A 20098-nucleotide genomic window follows, 5' to 3' on the forward strand; every position below is an offset into this window, starting at 1 on the left:
TTGCCGGGGGTGGATGTCATCTCGGCCATCCAATGCACGTCACACCGTCGCACCCCCGATAGAGAATAATCACTCGAGTTTCTAAGTTCAAGATAAGTAGTAACCACAATTAAAAGAGAAGTTTAGCACCTTGCTAGTCTGGTGTAGGAAATGTCAAATCTGCGGGCCAATGGGAGGATGGCAAGGGCTTCTTCAGTGCACAATGGGGAAGGGCAGTGTGGTCTTTTTTCACTCCACCCCAATCTAGGTGTGAAGAAAGAAATAAAGAATGCTACCAACCAATGAGAGGAATGGCATAAGCATCTTCAAAGCACAATGGGGAGGGCCAGTGGATTTTTTTTTTTTCATGTCGAGTCCAATCTGGGTGTAAAAAGGAAGAGAGAACGCTACCTAACCACTTGTAATTGCGCCTACATATAGTGGGTGCGAAAAGACTACATTCCCCCACGCTAAAGATGCTATTGTGTGCCCTCCTATTGACCATTGGTGTTGGCATGCACTTACGCGATCAAATAGTGTTCTCTTACTTATAAAAAAAAAATGTGAATTATCCAATGGTATCGAAACTAAAGCAATTTGAAATTGGATCATGTTTAATAGGATCTAAATTTAAATAACATAATATTCATATCATAATCTCTTTTTTATTTTAAGAACATATCCATCTAATCACGGGTTTATTCTTCGATAGATCTAATTTATATTTTTTAATAAGTTATTTAATTATTTTCAAAAAATGCCACGTGTTATTTAGTAACTCTTTAAACATGAGTCTCTTGGGAGACATCCAATAAAAACTCTTTAAATGGGAGATGCCTTGTACATGTTGTGCCACAAGAAGTGGTAGGTTCTTGATTACTTTAGTATTGGGAGAAAGAACGTTACTAGCTGGCATTGGTATTCACCTAGACACAATGGATGTAAAAAAGATCATACAATCCCTACATGTCTTCCCATTGGTCCACGTATTGGCATGTACCTATGCTAACAAGTTAACATTCTCTTGTTTATAGTATTTTATTCTTTTTAGCAAATTGCATGAAGAGGATTCAACTCCTTCATTCTCTTGTTTATAATATTTTATTCTTTTTAGCAAATTGCATGAAGAGGATTCAACTCCTTCATTCTCTTGTTTATAGTATTTTATTCTTTTTAGCAAATTGCATGAAGAGGATTCAACTCCTCTCCTTAGATGAGCGTCACGTGTGAAGCGATGATTCAACAGTACTTGGCACCTCGTTCTCTATGCCTACTTTCTCAAAATGTTAGATCATCGTCTCACTACATGACGCTCGCCTAAGTAGCTATGGACTTGAGCAATAGACGCTAAAGAGAGTAAGTGAATCCTTACTTGAAAGGTCACTTGTCAAGTTTAGTGACTTATATCAATCATATGAATCACCAATTGTAAATTTTTAACTTTGATTTTTAAAGGAGAATTATTAACATAACAAGGGTCTGTTATTTATCCAAATATAACAAGACATCAACTATCCTCTTAAAAATATAGATGAGACTCAATTGGGAATAATTTTATAAGGATAATTGAGTAAAATCACATTATTGGTTGGAAAAAAAAAGTTTAGTTAAGACTTCGCAAAGGGTTTTTATCGTAATTAAACACACCCATTATCCCCAAAACCCTCTCCAGTCTCTCATCCCTCCACACCATATGACAGTTAGAGCTATTGGACTCTACAACTTCGGCAGCGACGCAGCACCATGCAATCGATGCAACCTATCCACTTCCTGCACGATTCACTATCGCAAGGAATCCCCTTCTCTCATTTCAAAAATCCCTGTGTATATTTCAACCAGTGGATATTCAATTGTTTCTTCTCAACAAATCAATTCTGTTGTCGTGAATCTTTATGAAAATAACATCTTAGACCTTTTGATAGTTCTTCGACCCACGGACATAAATTTCTTTGATTAGAATACACTGGAAGCATGAAAGATGTGAACATATTGAGGCAAATTTCTTTGATCAGCATATATATACAAGAAGGGGAAAATGAAATTTTAACAGAATCCTTATGAACTGTACAAAAAGGAAGGAATTGATCAACCCCACATTTCTACCAACAAGGTTCAATTTTTCCCATAATTTGAAGCACTATGCACTTAGTTTCTTCCATCATGTCTATCTGCAGTAGGATCAAGAAGGAGGTGACGAATGAATGTTGGTGTCAGGTAGCATTGCTACTGTAACTATGATATACAACTCGCAACCTATAGCAAGGCCATATGGGTTTGACAGGGATACCACTATACTTGATCTACCCCAAGCTTAGGCCGAACAAGTGGTATCCTTGCAGTTCTCCGTTCTTCGTGCACTATCTGGCCAATAATATAACTTGGTTTCTTCAGGAGTTGCTTTGCAAACAAGGCAACAGATTCTGTAGACAAATACTCAGATGGTACTTACAGCAGGTTCTGTTGATCGCCTCATAGTGCCCAGCAGAGTTGATGACAAAGGCAGCACATGCAATCTCATGGAGTTCAAAATGTCATCAATGAAGAAAAACTCAATTTGAAGCATTTTTTTTTTTGGTAAATCCTTAACTTCAACCTCGAGTACAAAAGATTAAGAAAGGTAAGTTTAAGAAATAAGATGAAAGGATTAAAATGTCTTTACAATTTTAATTGTGGATATATTTTGTGATTTTAATTTATAAAATGTTAAATGTCTAGTTTACCCCCACTTAATTCAATCTTTACTAAAATTTCTCATGGTAATTTGGTCTTTTTATTCTTTTGTTATTTTACCAAACATAACCAACCTTTGTTACAATAATAACTTCCCATTGTTCTTGTTGATTTCATGTTTTATTTCATCAAACATAACCAACCCTTGTTACACTAATAACTTCCCATTGTTCTTGTTGATTTCATGTTTCACTTCTTAATTGTTTTTTTTTTTTTTTCAATTTATTTTAAGCCTTGATAACAATGCCAAGTTTTTCAAATAACCCACCGTAGTAACCACGCAACAACGATGATGAGTGTGATGGAGTTGAAATGGAACGGATACGACAAAACTCCGCCCTTGTAGAATTAATAACCCTTTTTTTTTTTTTAACTAAAAGAATTAATAACTGTTTTGTCTAGTTAAAACTTAAAAGCCATTCTATATATATTTTTAAAATTGGGTTCATCTGTCTGTAACTAGGAATGTTACAAATAGATTTTGTAACCAGACATTTTGTCCTTATAAGATGACATGTCACTCATTTATACAGGATAAGGATGTAAATTTGCAAGGATCCTAATCCTTTGTCAAAATCAGCCAATCACTCCCTGAAGCCACCATACATTGAGGGAGTGAGGTGGTAGTTGCTCCCAGCTGGCATTACCTCGTGGTGATGATCAGTGTCATGTGGAGAAAGTGGCCAGCCCGATAAGTTTTTAGTTCTGTTTCTGAGCCGTCACCATGGAGGAAGCATTGACGTACATCAAGAGTCATCTAGTCAGGTTCAGTCCATGAATTTCAATAATCGACAATCCTCATATTTTGAACACTTTTTCATTTACCGCATGCAACTACGACTATATCGGCCAATTTGATGCAAACACGCTCTTGCCCATCGGAAATTTTAAGGCGTTCGACGCCCAAGAGAGAATTTAAGGTGCTTGGGAAATAAATTGGCAGAAACAAATAATGAATGCCACAAAGTGTAAAACTCATAACCCTTTGAAGTGAATCAACATATACAGAGTAAAATATGTTGTGAGCTAACATAAACAAATCACTAATGAACAACAATGGAAATTAGGGGCGTAGATAAGAGGAAGAAATGCAATTGACACGAGTCCGAAGGCTTCTAGTAACTTGTTTAGTTTCTGAAAGCAGGAAATCATTACGAAATTCTCATTCCTTAATCAATTGAACCCATATGGCATTCAAATTCAAGATGTCAGTAGAGACGAAGATTGAGAGAGGAACCCATTATTAGCTCACCTCACATATTCCCCGGGATGGCAAATTTTTTCCAGCCAACCAAGAAAACATTCTTAACAAGTAATTAAAGATCATCACATAAACAAAATTGAGAAATAGACACAGTGGCTTTAGAAAATTCAGAATTCAGTCAAGGAGAATCAAAGAGGCTGAGGAATCAGTAATTTGAAGGGCACCCAAAATCCAAAATCTATAGTCGAGCTTGAAGAGCGAACCACGAGCAACACAATGTTGATGACTGCGTGAGTGGAATTTATAAGCTAACAATGAGAAATTACGGGATCGAGTATACGGTCATATGAGGCGGGGGAGAGATAGATGTAGAGAAGAGGAGATGGGGCGGCACTCATAGCAGCGACAATGTGTCAGAGAGGGCTCAATTCAGACCCAAAGAAACAAAGAGATGCGGAAGGTGGAGACTAATAAAATTACAGAAATAACCTCATATTAAAACCGGTGTAGATAATGTGACCAAGGGCAAAGAAAAGAGATTACAATAATCAATTGTAACCGGGTTAGGTTACAAACAGATTAACCCTTTAAAATTTATTACTTATTTTTGTAGTCCTTGAGGTGGCCCCACAAAACTATAGGATCTTATTTTTAATGAAAACTATAGGATTTAGGTACTTCCCCTGTGTGACATGACTACATGAGCATGGTTTCAAGTATTAGTATCGTATACCAATGGGGTTGGTAGCCTAGTGATGAAAATGCCCTCAACCCATCACCGCTCGAGTCGGTTGGTTGTGGGTTCAAGTCTTGGCATGCCCACTATCACCCATTGGTCCTACAAAAGTGTCATTTATTTGTATTATCTCAAAAGTAAAATAATAATAAAAAAAACTTTTTTAAAAAACAAGGACAAAAAAGATAGATATGCACTAATCCGATCCTATTCAGATCTGATGCCAATAGCGATACCTTAATCCATGGACATGAGACATGTTATGGGTGTTGGATTCGGACCATTAGGTGTAAGAACATAGATGAAAATATAAATATAATGTGGCTAATCTCTTCATGTTGGTATAGGATACAATAAAAAAATTTCCAACCATTGGAAAGAAAGAACAATTTCTACCAAAAAAAAAAAAAGGAAAGAAAGAACAATCACCTTGCTTACCACATGGGTAGTACCCCCTAGGAAACTTAGGAATTGTAGTCTTAAATATGTCTTAAATAATAAAAGGGAAAAAGTATATGATCTTCCCACCATGGCAAAATGTTCTCCACTTACCTTAGTTCTATTTACATCACTTCAAACCCTCATGATCATTCATCATTCATCATTCATTCATTGAGAATGCTCATTTGATTCAATTGTCTTTGTTGATAAAAATAGATGTGATATTCTTACCTAATGGAGATGAGATTAAATATGCCTTGTTCACAAGTGGTTAAATGTAAATATTATCCTGAATCATCTTTGTTAATTTGGTTGTAATTTTTTTTGTCATGATGATGGGTATCCAGGCCTTCGCTTGACTAGTCCCGCAGATCCATACTGACCTCACATGTCACAACTGTATGGACTAGGTCATACTGAGGTTAAATGAGAACCATTCAACTTTTTAAAAACAGTGAAGAACACTAAACAACCCCATGTGAGTAGTCCCAATGAGGTAAAAGGAATCAAACTCAAAACCACATGCTTCCTCAGATGAAAATCTCTTGCCAACTCTGCTAACCCCTTGGGGTTTTATGTTGGATTGTATTTGAAACGAAAATAGTTCTCTTATTTGGGATGGTATTTGTAAGATACTTCCCCAACTCAAAAACAGTTTGTGTTTCATTGTGTCTATAAGTTTTCTTTATCTATATGGAATGATCCATGGGTGCCTGATAGTCTTTCAAATCCCCTCTTTGTCATCTGTTTAATAGATTCAGTTTTGTTAAAATATTATTTGCTAATGGCAGTTGGGATGTTGAGTTGGGTGCCTAATAGTTTTATGCGTCTTCATCTATACCTTGCACAGCAGCTTCCCCAACACCCTCCCATCAAGAGACTCCATCCACTGTAGATTATCTTCTATCTTCAGCTGTTTCTTTTGTGTCTTTTGATATGTCAAGGCAGAGACAATGAAAAGAAGGTTGAAATGGAGATGATACAAAGCAAAAGCTGCATGTAAGGCATCCTACCATGAGTTTCTATCACTTCTATGAGGTATAGTAAGGTAATGATCATTAGAACAGCAGCTCATTAACATCTTCAGTTACCGCGATACATGTTACAAGTTAAATAAAATGAAGGCACTATGACAAACAGTCTCCTTCATTCTGCAACTCTACAATGCAAAACGAGAAGGCGCTACTTGCTGTTAGTTGCTAAGAAAATTACTTGAATGCTCACAAAACTATTAATAGAACATGGGGAGGGACTAGTCTGGACAGTGATTTACAAATACTTTTCTGCAAGCAGTTGGACCATAACTTGTTCCCGTCAATGGCATTCCATTTGCCTTCTCCTTGATAATCAGCGACTTTTGGGTCAATGGTCATTTTTTCAAGCACCACAGCAATCCTCATAATATATGATGCCAGCTCAATTTCATCCAAGGAACCTCTAAAACCACTTATCTGAACTTCCTTGAGTTGGTTATGGGTGCATTCAGATGAACAAAGCTTTGCTTCTGTTATTACTTCTTTACAGGGACTTCCAGCCACCAGCTGCAGCAAAGAGCATCACAATTTAATCTCTTTATGAATAAGATTCAGTAGAAGCTCACTACAATTTCATAGGAGCCTTAATTGTATCAATAGTTGGGTAAACTCACATGCAGCATAAATTTCTGCAGAAAAGGACAAGCCTTAAGAAAGGTAGCAGTAAAAGGGATGAGGCTTCCTCTGTTTGATGTACGGCCAGCCGTCAACACCAATTTCTTTAGATTAGTGAACATAGACAACTTAGCTGGCAGCACATTTTCCTGAAAGAGTAATAAGAGAGCTATAAGGAATGAACTTAGAATGATACCTCTACAGAGTCCAACATATTATGATGTCTACAAACCTTCATTGTTGGTGAGAATAGGAGTAAGGTCTCTAGCCGAGGAATATCACATGGAAGTCTATCAAGAGCATAAGTCATACCACCACTCGTTGTGCAGATACTTGCCGTTACAAGTTGTGGAACAAATTTGAAAGACAAATTTGGTGTGGTTCCAATATACTCAAAGGAAAGAAGATTTATGGCAACAATCTCAATGTTCTCCAAGTGATGACACCTTGATATGCATAAATGTTTCAACTGGGGGCATGGACCATCAATTTTCAAACAAACTATGGAAGGGCAGTTTCTCACTTTCAAGGATTCAAGGAGTAAACAGTTGGACATGATGTAAAGAATATCTTCTTCAGATATGAGTACATTTTCTAAACTGAAGGCTAAAAGGGAGCTAAATGCACTGAAATCAGGAGGGAGTCTCAGGATGCAGGAGTTCAGAAACAAATGCTTTATGTGGGGCTCTCTATATTGAGGGAAAAGCCAGCAAGGAAAGTTGTAGAGATTATCTCCCAACGGATATTTGTGAGACATATCCAAGTCAAGGTCAAGCTCTTGGACTCCCTTATCCACAGCATTTGCAATCCATCTATCAAGATGATAGGCAAACTCTTGGCTTAGGTAAAATTGAACCCTGAATGCATAAACCTTTGGGTGCTGGTGAAGCTGCAGGATTTTATCAGCCCATCTTACAAATTCACATCTTTGATTATCTTTAGCCCAGAATTCTTTGTCGTACTGATCATATCCAATCATGTTTGCAACATCTAAGTTGAGGGTAGAGGTAAGTGCCACGAAAGATGACGAGAGGTCTTTCCATCTTTTAGAAAGGATGCTACTAGCTGTGGCCTCCTTCAGTGTCAAAAATGATAAGATCGAATGAAGAATTTGTTCTGGCATTTCACTAATTCTGTCCTCCATGATTTCAAGCTTTTCTAGTATCCTGTCACCCTACTGTCAAAATTTACATCTAAACACAAAATTAGACAAATCTGAAAAAATGAAAAAAAAAATTATGGATTTTGTTAGATATGCAACCGAATTTACCTAAAAAAATTGCAGATTTGGTGCTCATTCATGTCTAGAAATTAGAAACTCAATCCACCCAAGCATCCATTGGACACAGCTGTTATGATTTCTTAGGGGATGGAAATGGCTACAATGGAGTAACCCTCTAAATGGTTTGAGGTCTGCTTAGTGCTTACCCTTGTCCTGTAAGGATCAGTTAAGGATTTACCCTAACAATAAGGATGGAAAATCCCATTACCCAGCCGGGCAGAGTCTTCCATACTTGGTCATTTAAGTGTGTTATTCACTGATCTTCCAAGAGCTAAGAAGAAAAACTATCACTAACGCAAACAAACCAAGTTTTGGGCAAGAACTGTAATTAAAACCCCTCAAAAAATCAAACCTGAATATAAATACATACAACAAAGTGAGAGCTACCCAAAACACAAAATTTGTAAAGTCTATCCAAAATCCCAAGAACCCTAAACTATGTTGAAGATCCAAACTGAAAATCCCCAAACCAAAGAAGAATAATAAGGGATTTATTTGAATTTCAAGTTGAGATTTAAATAAATTAGAAAAAAAAAAAAAAAGAAGATTATGGCAAGACATACCTGAAAACTACTTTTGCTTCAAATTTGCTGCCGCCGTTTCTCCCACTGGCCAAGTTCTTCACCACCACACAGGTTGCCATTGCCTCTGGCCTCTTCTTCAATAGTATTACTTCAGTCACATTTGCAGAGAACAGGAATGATTAAAAGAAGCTAGAGGTAAAAGGGTTTGATTCGTTTGAAGAACTGAATCGAAGGGAAGGAAAAATAAGATATGGGTCAGAGATGATTCAACTGGGGTTTCAGGTTACTGAAGTAATGTTTGAGATTCAGATGCTGAAATTCTTAAAAAAGGCTCTAAGAGTCTGAAATCTTTTGACCCTTTTGGAATCTCAAGTAGTTGCAGACTTACGGAGTGTTGGGTCTGTGGGAACTGGGAAGGCATTCGGACAAAAGCTTAAGAAGATGAAAACTACAAAGGCAGCAACCCAAACCCCACACCGACCAACACCTGCTCACAGTATGAAGCACTGTAGCCATGGGCTAGCACGCCTGCACGAGCTGTGATGTGTACGGAAGCCATGCGCAATCCAAAAATAAAAATAAAAATAACTTCAAAAGTTGATTAATTTAATTCAACTTTAGTTTTAACACCAGTAAAACGAATCAATGTAACATGAAGGAGAATCTTTATTGGATGCTTTCTAAATTTTATTTCCTTCTTTAATAAAAAAAATAAGAAAAAGAAGGATCTCCTCTTTAATTGGATGAGACCTTGTGATGCTAGAAATGTCCTTCCAGAGCCTCCATTGTTGGAGCAGGTCTGTAGAGATTATCATCAACCCATGTGGTTTTAAAAAACAAAATTAAGCAAATGTAAAGTCAACAGAACTATATCGAACAGTCAAAAGTGCTATATATTTATTTCTTGTTTTAAATGATTATTTATAAAATCAAAATGAAAGAAAATCTTTGCAAGGGTAGTAATGACGCAGCAAGTGAGGTAACACTAAGGTCTGTCAATTGTTGGTTGTTTTTAGTGGGGAGGGTTTCTACAAGGGCAATGTAAGAAAGAATGTAAAAACATCCTCGGCAGTGAGTGCAACGATGCGACGAGCATCGAATGGCTGAGATGATCTTAGGGCGTGTGTCTAGATGCTTTCACCCATTTGATGATCACCGCATCATCGCACTCACTGCAAAGAATGACAGTCCAGAAAGAATTGGTAAGCTATGTCAATGAGGGATCAAGAAATGGTATCATTTTGTGAGATTTGTATTGTAAAAATAAAAGAAGGTGTCAAATTGGACCCCATTATTTATTAATATACATAAAGACTATAAAAGAATTGGGTAATTTATAGCGCCACCCTCTGGAGAATGCCAGTATTATAGGAACACCCCCTCTCTTTCATCAAATTAGACTCAGGCTCTCTACCCGTCAATTACTGTTAAGTGAGGAGTTGAAATGACTGTTGTACCCTTTTGACTAAAACACATGTCCAGTTCATGTTTTAACCAAAACCCTCGTTACCCCTAACCTCCACTCACTGAAGAGAAAAGAAATGCTTCCAATGCTTTTCCTTTGCTGTGCAACGAGTATCAAATTCAGAGTATGGAGAACGAGCCTTGGGTAGAGGATAGTCGGCTTTATTGGTGACGATGTCTAGACCCTTATGGACTTGCATTTTGTTTGAATTGACAATCTCTGATGGAAAACAATTAGCGAGATCGATGGAAAGCTTGGATTTTCCAGTCCTGGTGGCACCCATCACAAAAACCACCTTATCTTTATCCTTCCGGAGAATGGGGTTAAAGGGTTTCATGTTAATCATGCCGAGACCGGCCGGAAAGTTCAGTAAGGGGTGGTCAGCTTGCTTGTAAGCCGCTGCGAATGAAACCTCCATACTACTAATACTTTAGAAATTAATGAAATTGAATGAAATGAAGAAAAGGGAAGGAACTAAGAAAGTAATTGATTTCTTCTCTAAATTTATCACCACGGATAGAGAGAACTTATCTCCTGGATTCGTTTTATACATGTTGGGAAAATAAAACGGAGGATTTGAGGAAGAAAGAGTTTCTTGGGAAAAGACAGTAGTAGAAGCTGAGAAGATGGAGACTGAGAAATTAATGGCGAACAGAGCTCAAATTGGGAATCTCAGATTCATCATGAGCCAGAGCCAACCTCGAACTAGAGCCCATATTTAGTTACCTACAAAACTGTAAACGACGACCTTGTATTCCATTCTGCGGCAGAAGCTTGGGCTTCAAGAACACATAGAAGGGCTTCCAAATGCATTTTATTCAAACACCACCATGACTAATTTACTATTAATACTATGTTTCCACCTGCATAATGATAAATAAAAATAAATAGAATAGGAATAAAACGGAGTTGGGAGGGAAAATTGTGATATAAATTTATTAAAATTTCTATTATTTTATTTTTACAATTATTAATTACAATGAGGTATAAAAGCATTAGCAACGATCTGGGAAGCCCCGGCCGTGACAACGTCGTTGCAAGACTGTCGAACGGCAGAATTGACAGACTTGTGGTGTTGAAATCCCTAGCAGGGTTGTTGGAATTATAATAACCGCCAGTGTGGGTGACGGTGGATTCAGGGTTGTTCAGATCAATGCCTACATGATTGGCATCTAGGTCGTTGAATTCAACATTGAGGCCGCTATTGAATTTGACGGCAATGAGGGGGTAGACGAAGGGGTGGGTAGCATTGGAGAAGATGCCGAAGTATTGACCCGCGATGGCTTTAGGGGGAGAGGTGGTGTTGCAGAGGAAGAAAATGAGGCCGAAGCCAGGGTTAGAGGTGATCTGAGGGAGGATGATCAGCGTTATAGTTCGGGACAGTAGGGAACGCCAAGGTACTTAACTCCGGAATACATTTGGCTGGTTTTCAAAGAAAGAGAGAGAGAGAGAGAGAGAGAGAGAGAGAGAGAGAGAGAGAGAGAGAGAGAGAGAGAGAGAGAGAGAGAGAGAGAGAGAGAGAGAGAGAGAGAGAGAGTAGAGGGTATATTAGGTACTTCACCATTTGCAAGGGTATTTTAGTATTTAAAAAAATATATACTAGTTGACATAAACATGAAATAATACTGACAGTCTCCAGGGGGTGGCGTTGTAAATTACCCAAAAGAATTTGTACAAGAGTGGCATGCTTTCTTTTTATAAAAAGAAAGAAAGAAAGAAAAAAAAGACCAATTGCAGCAAAACGAAATCTTTAGTGAATAGTATTCAAAATTTATTCGCAAAAAACGCCCATTTTTATTCAAAATATGGAATCGATATTAGTATCTGTTGGGGATCGAATTAGTCCTTGCTAAATCTGACCCTGGCCCTATTGACTTTGGTATAGATTGGATTCGAATTGATCATAAAATTGCTATAATCAGTCCTCATATTTGAAAACTCAGCAATACAAGGCTTTTGGAATAACAAATTTTTTTTATTTATTTTTTGGCTAACGACGAATATCTAGGCCATCGGCTTGATTACTCTTGCAGGCCCATATTAACCCCACAACCGCATGGATCGGGTCATATTGGGGTTGAATGAGAACCATTCAACTTAGAACGTCCGAATTTACGATTCATACTAAGTTCGTTGCTCATCAACTACACTACCTCGTTGGGTTTTTTTGAAATAACAATTGACTATGTCAAATCAACTAGAATCAGGATTGATGACAATCGATTCAAATTGAAATCAACTGATTTGAATGATCTTATTCTAATTTTCAAAACAGTGCCCATGTGACATTTGATATACAAAAACATGTAAAGTCAATAGAACAAAATTACGTAGGAAAAAACTAATAATTCTTTTTTTAATGAAAGCTATATTCTCAAAATAAAAGAGAGCACCAACTTGGACCTCATTGTTTATTTTATTATATGTGAAAGATATAAAAGAATATGTACAAGGCCGGTATGTTTTCTTTTTCTAAAAGGGCAAAAAAATGTCCTTCCATCGTTTAAAAGGAGAGAGAGTCCCTTCCTTTCATGGGATGAAACATTTTGTAATGCAAAAAATGCCCTTCCATCATTTGAGGATGTATGAGAAGAATCTTCCATAAACAAGGATTCAAAACACAGAATCAGGATTAGTACATGAGTGTATGCCCGATTCTAATTCGATCTCTTACAGATTGGATCGAAATTAGTCCTAAAACCCTCTAAAATTGGCCTAAGATCTGAAAACTAAGCAATTCTACACTTTTAGACTAACAATTGACTATGTCTAATCAACCATAATTGGGATTGGTTATAGTTGATTGATATCGAAATCGACTAAGTTGACCAATCTGATTCTGATTTTTAAATCACTGCCCATAAAATGTTTTGAGTATATGTAAAGTCAATAGAACTAAATTGTGTGTGAAAAAAACTAGTACTTCCTTTTTTTAGTTAAAATGATCCAATTCTTATGCACGGCCATGTATGTATACGATCTTGCCTTTCAACTATTGAAATTTGGATGGGGTTCGGGTCGAAGTGTAACAACATATACTCATCTCTCCCATTTAATGGTTGAAGGTATTACCCGTATATATACATAACCGTGCATAAAACCTTAATCAAAGAAAGATTTTTCTTCATTTGATTAGATGGAATTATGCCTATCTAGGGATCTGAGATGCCTCTTTATTGTTTTGAGCTATTGAGGAGATTTTTTTTTTGAGCAATTTACATCCCCCTCCCCTGTGGTATGTTATATCTTACAAGTAGACCCACTCCGTTAAGTTTAAACCGTTAAATTTGTCCAATATTTTTTTAATACCTATATTACCCATCTATTGTGTGATTTGACTCTTTCACCCTCTCACCCTTTCAAAACAAAACCTTGTTATACAGTGACCTAAAAGAGGGGAAAAAAGAAAATTTGAAACTGCTTAAACCAACCACCATCGCAGGTAACAGTTGATCTAGGCTACCGGAGGCCCAAAAGCAAAAACCGTTGACAGTTGTAACAATCCCAGATAGTGGTGTTGATGGTGGTAGGGCGGGGGTTGTAAGGGAGGAGGAGATGGTGGCGGTGATAGCAGTGGTGGTGGTGGTTGATGATTTGGCCACTGAGAATTGTGGCATGAAGCTTTTGTTTCTCCCAAATCAATTCTCCATCTCTTTTCCTCTTTAATAAATTGTAAGAAATTTTCACTTCTTAAAATTGGATTGCTTTTGTTTAATCAATCTATGGAATAGATGAAAACGTTGCCCCTTTATTTTGGATACTTCACAATAGTTTGCTGACATGGTTGAGGGAAAAGCGTTTGATTCATTCTTTCCTCTGAAATTTGTTTGATCAGCTACACTAACTATTGTGATAATTTTCTGTTGTGATCATTGTGACTTTTGAGTTTGTTTTTTGGGTAAAATAGATCATAGTCACATGTTTTTCTTATAGGTTTTGAATCTCCGATCACAATAGCATAATGAAGTGGGTTTTACAAGAGATCATCGTCGTGTGACGGTCAAAACATGACTATTTCCAACCCTTGCCCCCTAGAGAAAGGAGTACTTACTCCGGCGATCAAAACCCCTATGCCGATTGCCGGAGAAACATAACAGCAACAACAACAACAACCAATGTAAAGAAGGAAAACCTTAGAGTTGAATATGCCCTAATTTCTGATTCAGCAATGAATGAATTGAAATGAAAGATGGGTGAATGGGAAATCCCTTCACCCATTTTTTAAGGTTAATATCTTTAAAGGCTAAAATTGACTTTGAACATTAAAATTAAGACCAGACTAACATTGTCGACTGACAGGGGAGGATGATGTAATTTCTAAAAATACAAGGGAAGAAGATGTAATAATAGCAAAGTACAGGGGAGGGGGATGTAAATTGCTCCTTTTTTTTTTTTTATTCTCCCACATCGCTTTTGTTGAAAAGAAAAAATCTTTTGGGTTCGTATAACACTTTGTAATGTCAAAATTATTTTTCTATGATATGCAATGTGTGTATTTGGGGAAACCAAAATGTTCACTACATATCAGTCATGAGCGTAGTGTGGTAATGGGAAGAAAAGATATAAATGTCATCACTCTCATGTAGAGGTGTCAATCGGTCGGTCCGGCTTGGTTTCGGTCCGGGTTGAGTCGGTTTTGGTGTGGGAAAGTTGAAATCTAAACCGAATCAATAAGGAAATTCTGGTTTCGGTTTGGCTTCGGTTTCGGTGCGGTTTGGTTTCGGTTTGTCTTCGGTTTCTTAAATCGATTTGTAACCGGGTTGGTTTTGGTTTTTGGTCCAGTTTGGATTCAAATTTCCATACAAATGTTTACAAAACTATGTAAATTTTGATTTTTTTAATGAATTTTGGAGTGTTTCGGTTTCTTACCGGTTTGGTTTTTGGGGTTGCAATACTCCAAACTGAACTGACCCAATAAGGCTTCGGTTCGGTTCGATCTGTGTTGTTATCGGTTCGGTCCGGCCAGTTTTACCGGTTCGGTTTAAGAATTGACACCCCTACTCTCATGTAGAGGGGTCGGATGTCCTCATGTTGTACACTACACCTCCCTATTTCAGATTTGGCTCGTCTTCAATTTTTCATGCACTAATTCTCTACCAATTATGGAGTCAAGCCAAATCTCTCTATTTCTATCCTCTCGTATGTGAAATGACACAAATGCCTAGAGGATAGATATTGAGAGGCACTCTGTGTGCCTCCCCTAAAGAGAACATCTTCACATAATCACTTTGACCTTAGGTACGGAACTAATTTGTCGTTTTTTATTGATGTGTTTTCCCCTATGCCTCTTGCTTAAACAACCCTCTCCCATATCCTGATTCCTGATACCTAAAAGCCAGCTATATCTATCCAAACTCGAGGCAAAATTGTATTGGAGATGTTTTTCCAAATAAAGTGATTGAATAGAAATTAAAATCAACTAAGTTTAAAGGTGTGATTTGTGAGTCAACTCAGATCTATCCCGACTTATACTGATTCAACTCATTCAATAAAACAGTTTAGGGGTAAAAGTGTGACTCGTTCTATTACTGAAATAGTTAAGGTTCGATTTGATTCCAGTCAAAAACTTTATTTCTTAAAAGGATTTCATCCTTCCCCAGATTGATGATATATTTGAGAAGAATATAATTCTAGTGAGTTTATCCAAAAATAAATTATCCGTTGAAAAATTGGATTATGGAACCACGAAGCATAATTTTTATTTTGAGTTGGATCAAGACTTCCAATTGAACCCATCCGTCCCATCCCTAACTCTATGGTTGGAGTCCATTTTTAATGAACAGAAAACATAATTTTTTAAGTAAATTTAAAGTCAACCAAATTACATGGTGTGCTGAAAAATCTAATTATTAATTTCGAATTGTTTTAGTCAAAATCAGAAAAGTCAACGTATCACAAAACATAATCTTTAGAGGATCGTATCCAAAATCAAATCCATGAACAAAATATATGCACCATAGTTGAAGGAAGATTTTATCCAAAAAAAAAAATTGAAAAAAGAGTACATACACCTTTTAGGATTATGAATGTGTTCCCTTTTGTACAAAGTCCATAATACGTATCCACTATTTATTGATACCCTTTGTACACCACCCGACTTGGGTCAAAATTCTGCACTGAGTGGATAACCTAAATTATATTTCCTCTCTTCTCAAGCCATAGTCATGTATTCAATAAAATGATACATGTGAGGAGGAACAATGTACGCTTTTAACTTAGAGAGCCTTTTCCCTATATTTTAACATTGATTGGTAGTAAGGTGCTCTGATTCATGTAGCTTAGTCTAGCCAAAGGGGAAGGAAATCTGTCTTTTGTTGTAAATAGAACGTGATTCCAATTAAGTCATATGACACCCACCGTCATATCTGTTCAACAAGATGACTCAGAAGAGTATAAGGAATAGAAAGTCACAAAAAAATTCCTTTGTAATGAGCACCAATGACTGGGGGTGCATGATTGAGCCCTCTCAATCTTTGGATATTCACTGCATCTCATTGTTAGTCGCAGAAAATTCAAACTCAAGTCTGAACTCCGCAGTTTTAATCACTTTAATTTTCATTTCTAAATCACTTTCTATCCTTCCATGGGTTACTCAAATGGTTAGGGCGAATTCGGGATTGGGTGGATAGGCATATGGTCTCAGGTTTGATTCTTCATCTGTGCATCTACGATTTAAGTGGAAACCGTGGCGATGGATTGCTACGCTCGTCTCCCTGATGATTAGTCGAGGTGCGCGTAAGCTGGCTTGGACACCTTAGTTGATCATCCCACCCCATGAAAGAGAAAATGACTCGTTTGTAAATGTTTCCTCATGCACGTAGAGAACCGCACTTTTTCCACATGAAACACTTACCCAGAATTATGTTGGCTTAAATGATTAGACTGTAGATGGGAAATAGATATTTTTTTGTTGTTGAATAAAATATGTTAATTCAGCCAATAGCTAAGAAACAAAAGTATGAACTATTGTAGCCTCTGTCAAACATAGAAGTAAACACTGGCTGGAACTCCTTTCACACACAATACAGATTTTTGAAAAGAAGATTACTCTCAGACTTAAATTGGACATTAAAACACAACTTAATGGGAAATAAAACTGGACTTCTAACCTCTAAAGCCTCCTATGTGTTCTTCTGCTTACCACAATAAAAAGCTCAATGGTACCAAGGAGAAGGAAGTGAGTCAAATCTGCATAGGCAATAACATGTAACACAAACAAGAGAAGTGGGAGGTAATCAAATCTTCAAATGCCCTTACCAAAAAAAAAAAAAAAATCAAATCTTCAAATGCTCTCAACCTATAGACTTTGTCCAGACTACTCCATTCTCATTGATCCAATGACAAACTTCAATCATTCCTGGGCCAAAACCTAATAGCTTAAAAGAAATATGGTTTGGATTCCAAGTTGATGTATCATAATGGCATGCCATAATTGCATGATTTACTTTCTTCCTAGCATGTATATCAACTGCGTATATTTTTATTTTCTGCAAAACATGGCAATAATAGACTTGAAATAAGAATGGTAGAGTATGACATAAGAGTACTGGTGGTACAGAGAGGTTTCCATGGATGAGTTTCATAGCTCCAATTGTAACATTCTCATAAGATCCTTCGATGCTTTCAGTACTCCATACATGTAAATGGTGTTCTAATTTCTCAACAACAAAGTCTATGAGATCCTCTGCAGAAGTCACACAACTGCTCTTCTCACATATCTCAAGTGTTTGTTGAATATACTCATCCATGTTTGATTCATCCACTACATCAAAAAGCTTCTTCAACTCCTTGATCTGGGCAAAAGAAAATGGGATTTTTGATGCCAAAGATCGTGGCAAGAATGATTTATATGACATTGGGTCTCTAAGATCAGGGACAGGCATAAAACCTCCTTCTTTCACCATTGACTCTCGAAAAAATGGCAAACCTCCTCGATTGGAAACTGGCATGAGTGTTTTATTTGGAAGGTCATCGTATCTCACTTTTTCACGACTATTCCATTTGGCTATTGGTGGCAAGGTTGTGTCTGTTTTTTTCATCAATGCATTTGTAGAACAAGCGATGTTAGCCTGCTTACAGAATAAAGGTAGGTGGGAATTCAATTCATTTTCCTCCATAAGTTTCATAAACATTTTCACCTGATGGAGATTTAATGGAGAAGCCTTTGCAGATAACCAATGTGGAGGGTGTGGAAGACCAATATGCTCTTCCCAGTACTGTGAGAAGGCATTTTCTGCTTGAGAACCCTGCAATTTTATGTAGAAAAAATTAACAACCAAATTAGAAAATAAAAAATGAAAAAGTATCGTTTTTTCTTACACTAAAGTATGCTACAATCAGAAGTCCAAGTAACAAAGTTAGATGTGTCATGGTGGAACTGAAATAAAGAATGGAATGAGTAGGGACTCTGCTTTCTTAGGAATGGATTTGTTGTATGAGGGGGTGTTTGAGTTTATATAGAGGGAAAATTTTAATAAGCCAACAAATAAAAAATGGTGGAAATTTTTGTTTGTCACTTAAATGGCTAAATGTATTCTGTGATTGCCCAATTTTCCTTATGAGAAATTGCAAAATTCTCTTTTTGTGAATACCAACTGCCCTTTAGTCCTCAATTTTCAAATATCAAAGTTAACCCCTTTGAATTTGGGATCTGTACCTTTTCTATTTAGAGTTTCGACTGTTGAACTGATTACTTGATAGCAGAAGTGAAAAAAAATTAGGTTAAGGGGTAACTTTGTTATGGAGAATGTTAATTCCTCTCACATTCCTAACTTACCAAAAATTGGGTTGCTAGAAATTTGTTGAAACAAAAGACATCAATTAGAAAGTTGCTGTCATGAAATTTTATTTTGTTAAGAAGTTAATCTTTTTTTGAAGAATCTAAGCCATACATGCTTTAGGCCAAAATAACCTCCCATGTGATTCTCTAGGAACAATTCAAATTGCTGATTTAGGAACCAATTTTGAGACTTTCAAATAAGAATGCATGACCATGGAAGGAAAACTTTTTAAGGAGGAGAAACTATGAAGTTTAATCATCCCAAGAATTGACAAGAAAAATTTAGATATAGAAAAGATAACTAGTTGTCTAAGAAATAAAGGGGGAGGGGGGGGGGGGGGTTGAGTTTTTATCAGGTTAAATGTATTCCGTAATTTCCCAAATTATCCCTTGAAAAAGTGAAAAAAAAAAAATTCTCTTTTATGACTACCGTTAAGGCAAACTTCCAAACTGCCATTCAACGCTCAATTTGGGTTATTGTCATAGAGCTTTGAATTTCTTATCTTGTTTTCTTATTTAGTAGGGTCGTTGCTTGTTGGTGTAGTATTCAATTCCCTCTTATCTCCCCCTATTGAAAATGTCGAAATAAGTTGTGACTTATAAATAGGAAAATGAGGAGATAACAGGTGAAGGATATTCATATGTTATTATAATATGAAGGTTGATGTTCATAGGAGAATAATATAGATTAACAACTCGTCAAAGCCAAATTGAATATTACACCTTTTTGTATTAACATTTTCCCTTCTATTTGTGGCCATCCATTTTTTTTAACTATTTCTACAAAAGTTTGACTTTCTAATAGATATTTAAATCTTATATTGGGTGATGGTAGAAGTGGACTTGTTCTTCACATGGTCATCCATCCATTTGCAAGGCTTTAACCCAATATGCCTTTCCCACGTGGAGATATTATGTCATGAAAATTGGTTGGTAACTTAACTTCAAGAGAAAATTACATTGCCACCCCCTGAACTTCGATCGTTATTCAACGTCACCCCCTGGACTTTTCGAAATGTCAAAGCCACCCCCTAAAAATTCAAAAAATTTCAAATCGATCCCTGCCGTTCGCCGACCGTGAGAAATGAATGAAAATTGGTTAGTTTTTTTATAATATACCCAAAATAACCCCACCTATTGTGAGAGGACAATATTGCCCTCTCTTTTATTTCCATCTCCTAAACCCATATCCCATCTCCCATCTCCCATCTCTCATCTCTCATCTCACTCCTCTCACTCACTCGGCCGGACAAGAAGAAGAAGACGACGACACCCCCTGCAACTCGATTCTCTTCCCTCTGGCGTCCGA

The 20098-nt window shown here is 36.9% G+C and overlaps 2 protein-coding genes across 4 annotated transcripts; both read right to left on the minus strand.

Annotated features, from left to right (window-relative positions):
• Positions 1 to 6145: 6145 nt before the first annotated feature.
• On the minus strand, positions 6146 to 9105 carry LOC122088460 (F-box/LRR-repeat protein At3g58900-like). Of its 3 annotated transcripts, none has more exons than XM_042657739.1 (4): positions 8585 to 9105; positions 6972 to 7913; positions 6739 to 6888; positions 6146 to 6631 (listed from the first exon to the last, which is right to left on the minus strand). In XM_042657739.1, the coding sequence occupies exons 2-4, from the start codon at positions 7881 to 7883 to the stop codon at positions 6311 to 6313; spliced, it is 1383 nt and encodes a 460-aa protein (XP_042513673.1). In that variant the 5' UTR covers positions 7884 to 7913; positions 8585 to 9105; the 3' UTR covers positions 6146 to 6310. The 3 variants fall into 3 exon arrangements, with proteins under 3 accessions (XP_042513673.1, XP_042513672.1, XP_042513671.1); XM_042657738.1 differs by having other exon boundaries at positions 6972 to 7932; XM_042657737.1 differs by having other exon boundaries at positions 6972 to 7916; positions 8585 to 9104.
• A 7795-nt stretch (positions 9106 to 16900) lies between these two features.
• Positions 16901 to 18438, minus strand: LOC122088183 (polygalacturonase non-catalytic subunit AroGP2-like). The gene is made up of 2 exons (XM_042657365.1): positions 18330 to 18438; positions 16901 to 18256 (listed from the first exon to the last, which is right to left on the minus strand). Exons 1-2 carry the CDS (start codon positions 18378 to 18380, stop codon positions 17303 to 17305), a joined length of 1005 nt encoding a protein of 334 aa, XP_042513299.1. The 5' UTR covers positions 18381 to 18438; the 3' UTR covers positions 16901 to 17302.
• Between the last annotated feature and the right edge of the window lie 1660 nt (positions 18439 to 20098).

This window comes from Macadamia integrifolia, chromosome 9 (assembly GCF_013358625.1).
Source record: "Macadamia integrifolia cultivar HAES 741 chromosome 9, SCU_Mint_v3, whole genome shotgun sequence".
Classification (NCBI taxonomy): domain Eukaryota; kingdom Viridiplantae; phylum Streptophyta; class Magnoliopsida; order Proteales; family Proteaceae; genus Macadamia; species Macadamia integrifolia.

Coding starts and splice junctions, on each gene's coding strand:
- LOC122088460 (XM_042657739.1), bottom strand. CDS start 7,883: ATGGAGGACAGAATTAGTGAAATGCCAGAACAAATTCTTCATTCGATC. Junction 6,889..6,971: donor TATTCTCACCAACAATGAAG/GTTTGTAGACAT, acceptor TTACTCTTTCAG/GAAAATGTGCTGCCAGCTAA. Junction 6,632..6,738: donor TGCAGAAATTTATGCTGCAT/GTGAGTTTACCC, acceptor TCTTTGCTGCAG/CTGGTGGCTGGAAGTCCCTG.
- LOC122088183 (XM_042657365.1), bottom strand. CDS start 18,380: ATGACACATCTAACTTTGTTACTTGGACTTCTGATTGTAGCATACTTT. Junction 18,257..18,329: donor TGATTGTAGCATACTTTAGT/GTAAGAAAAAAC, acceptor ATAAAATTGCAG/GGTTCTCAAGCAGAAAATGC.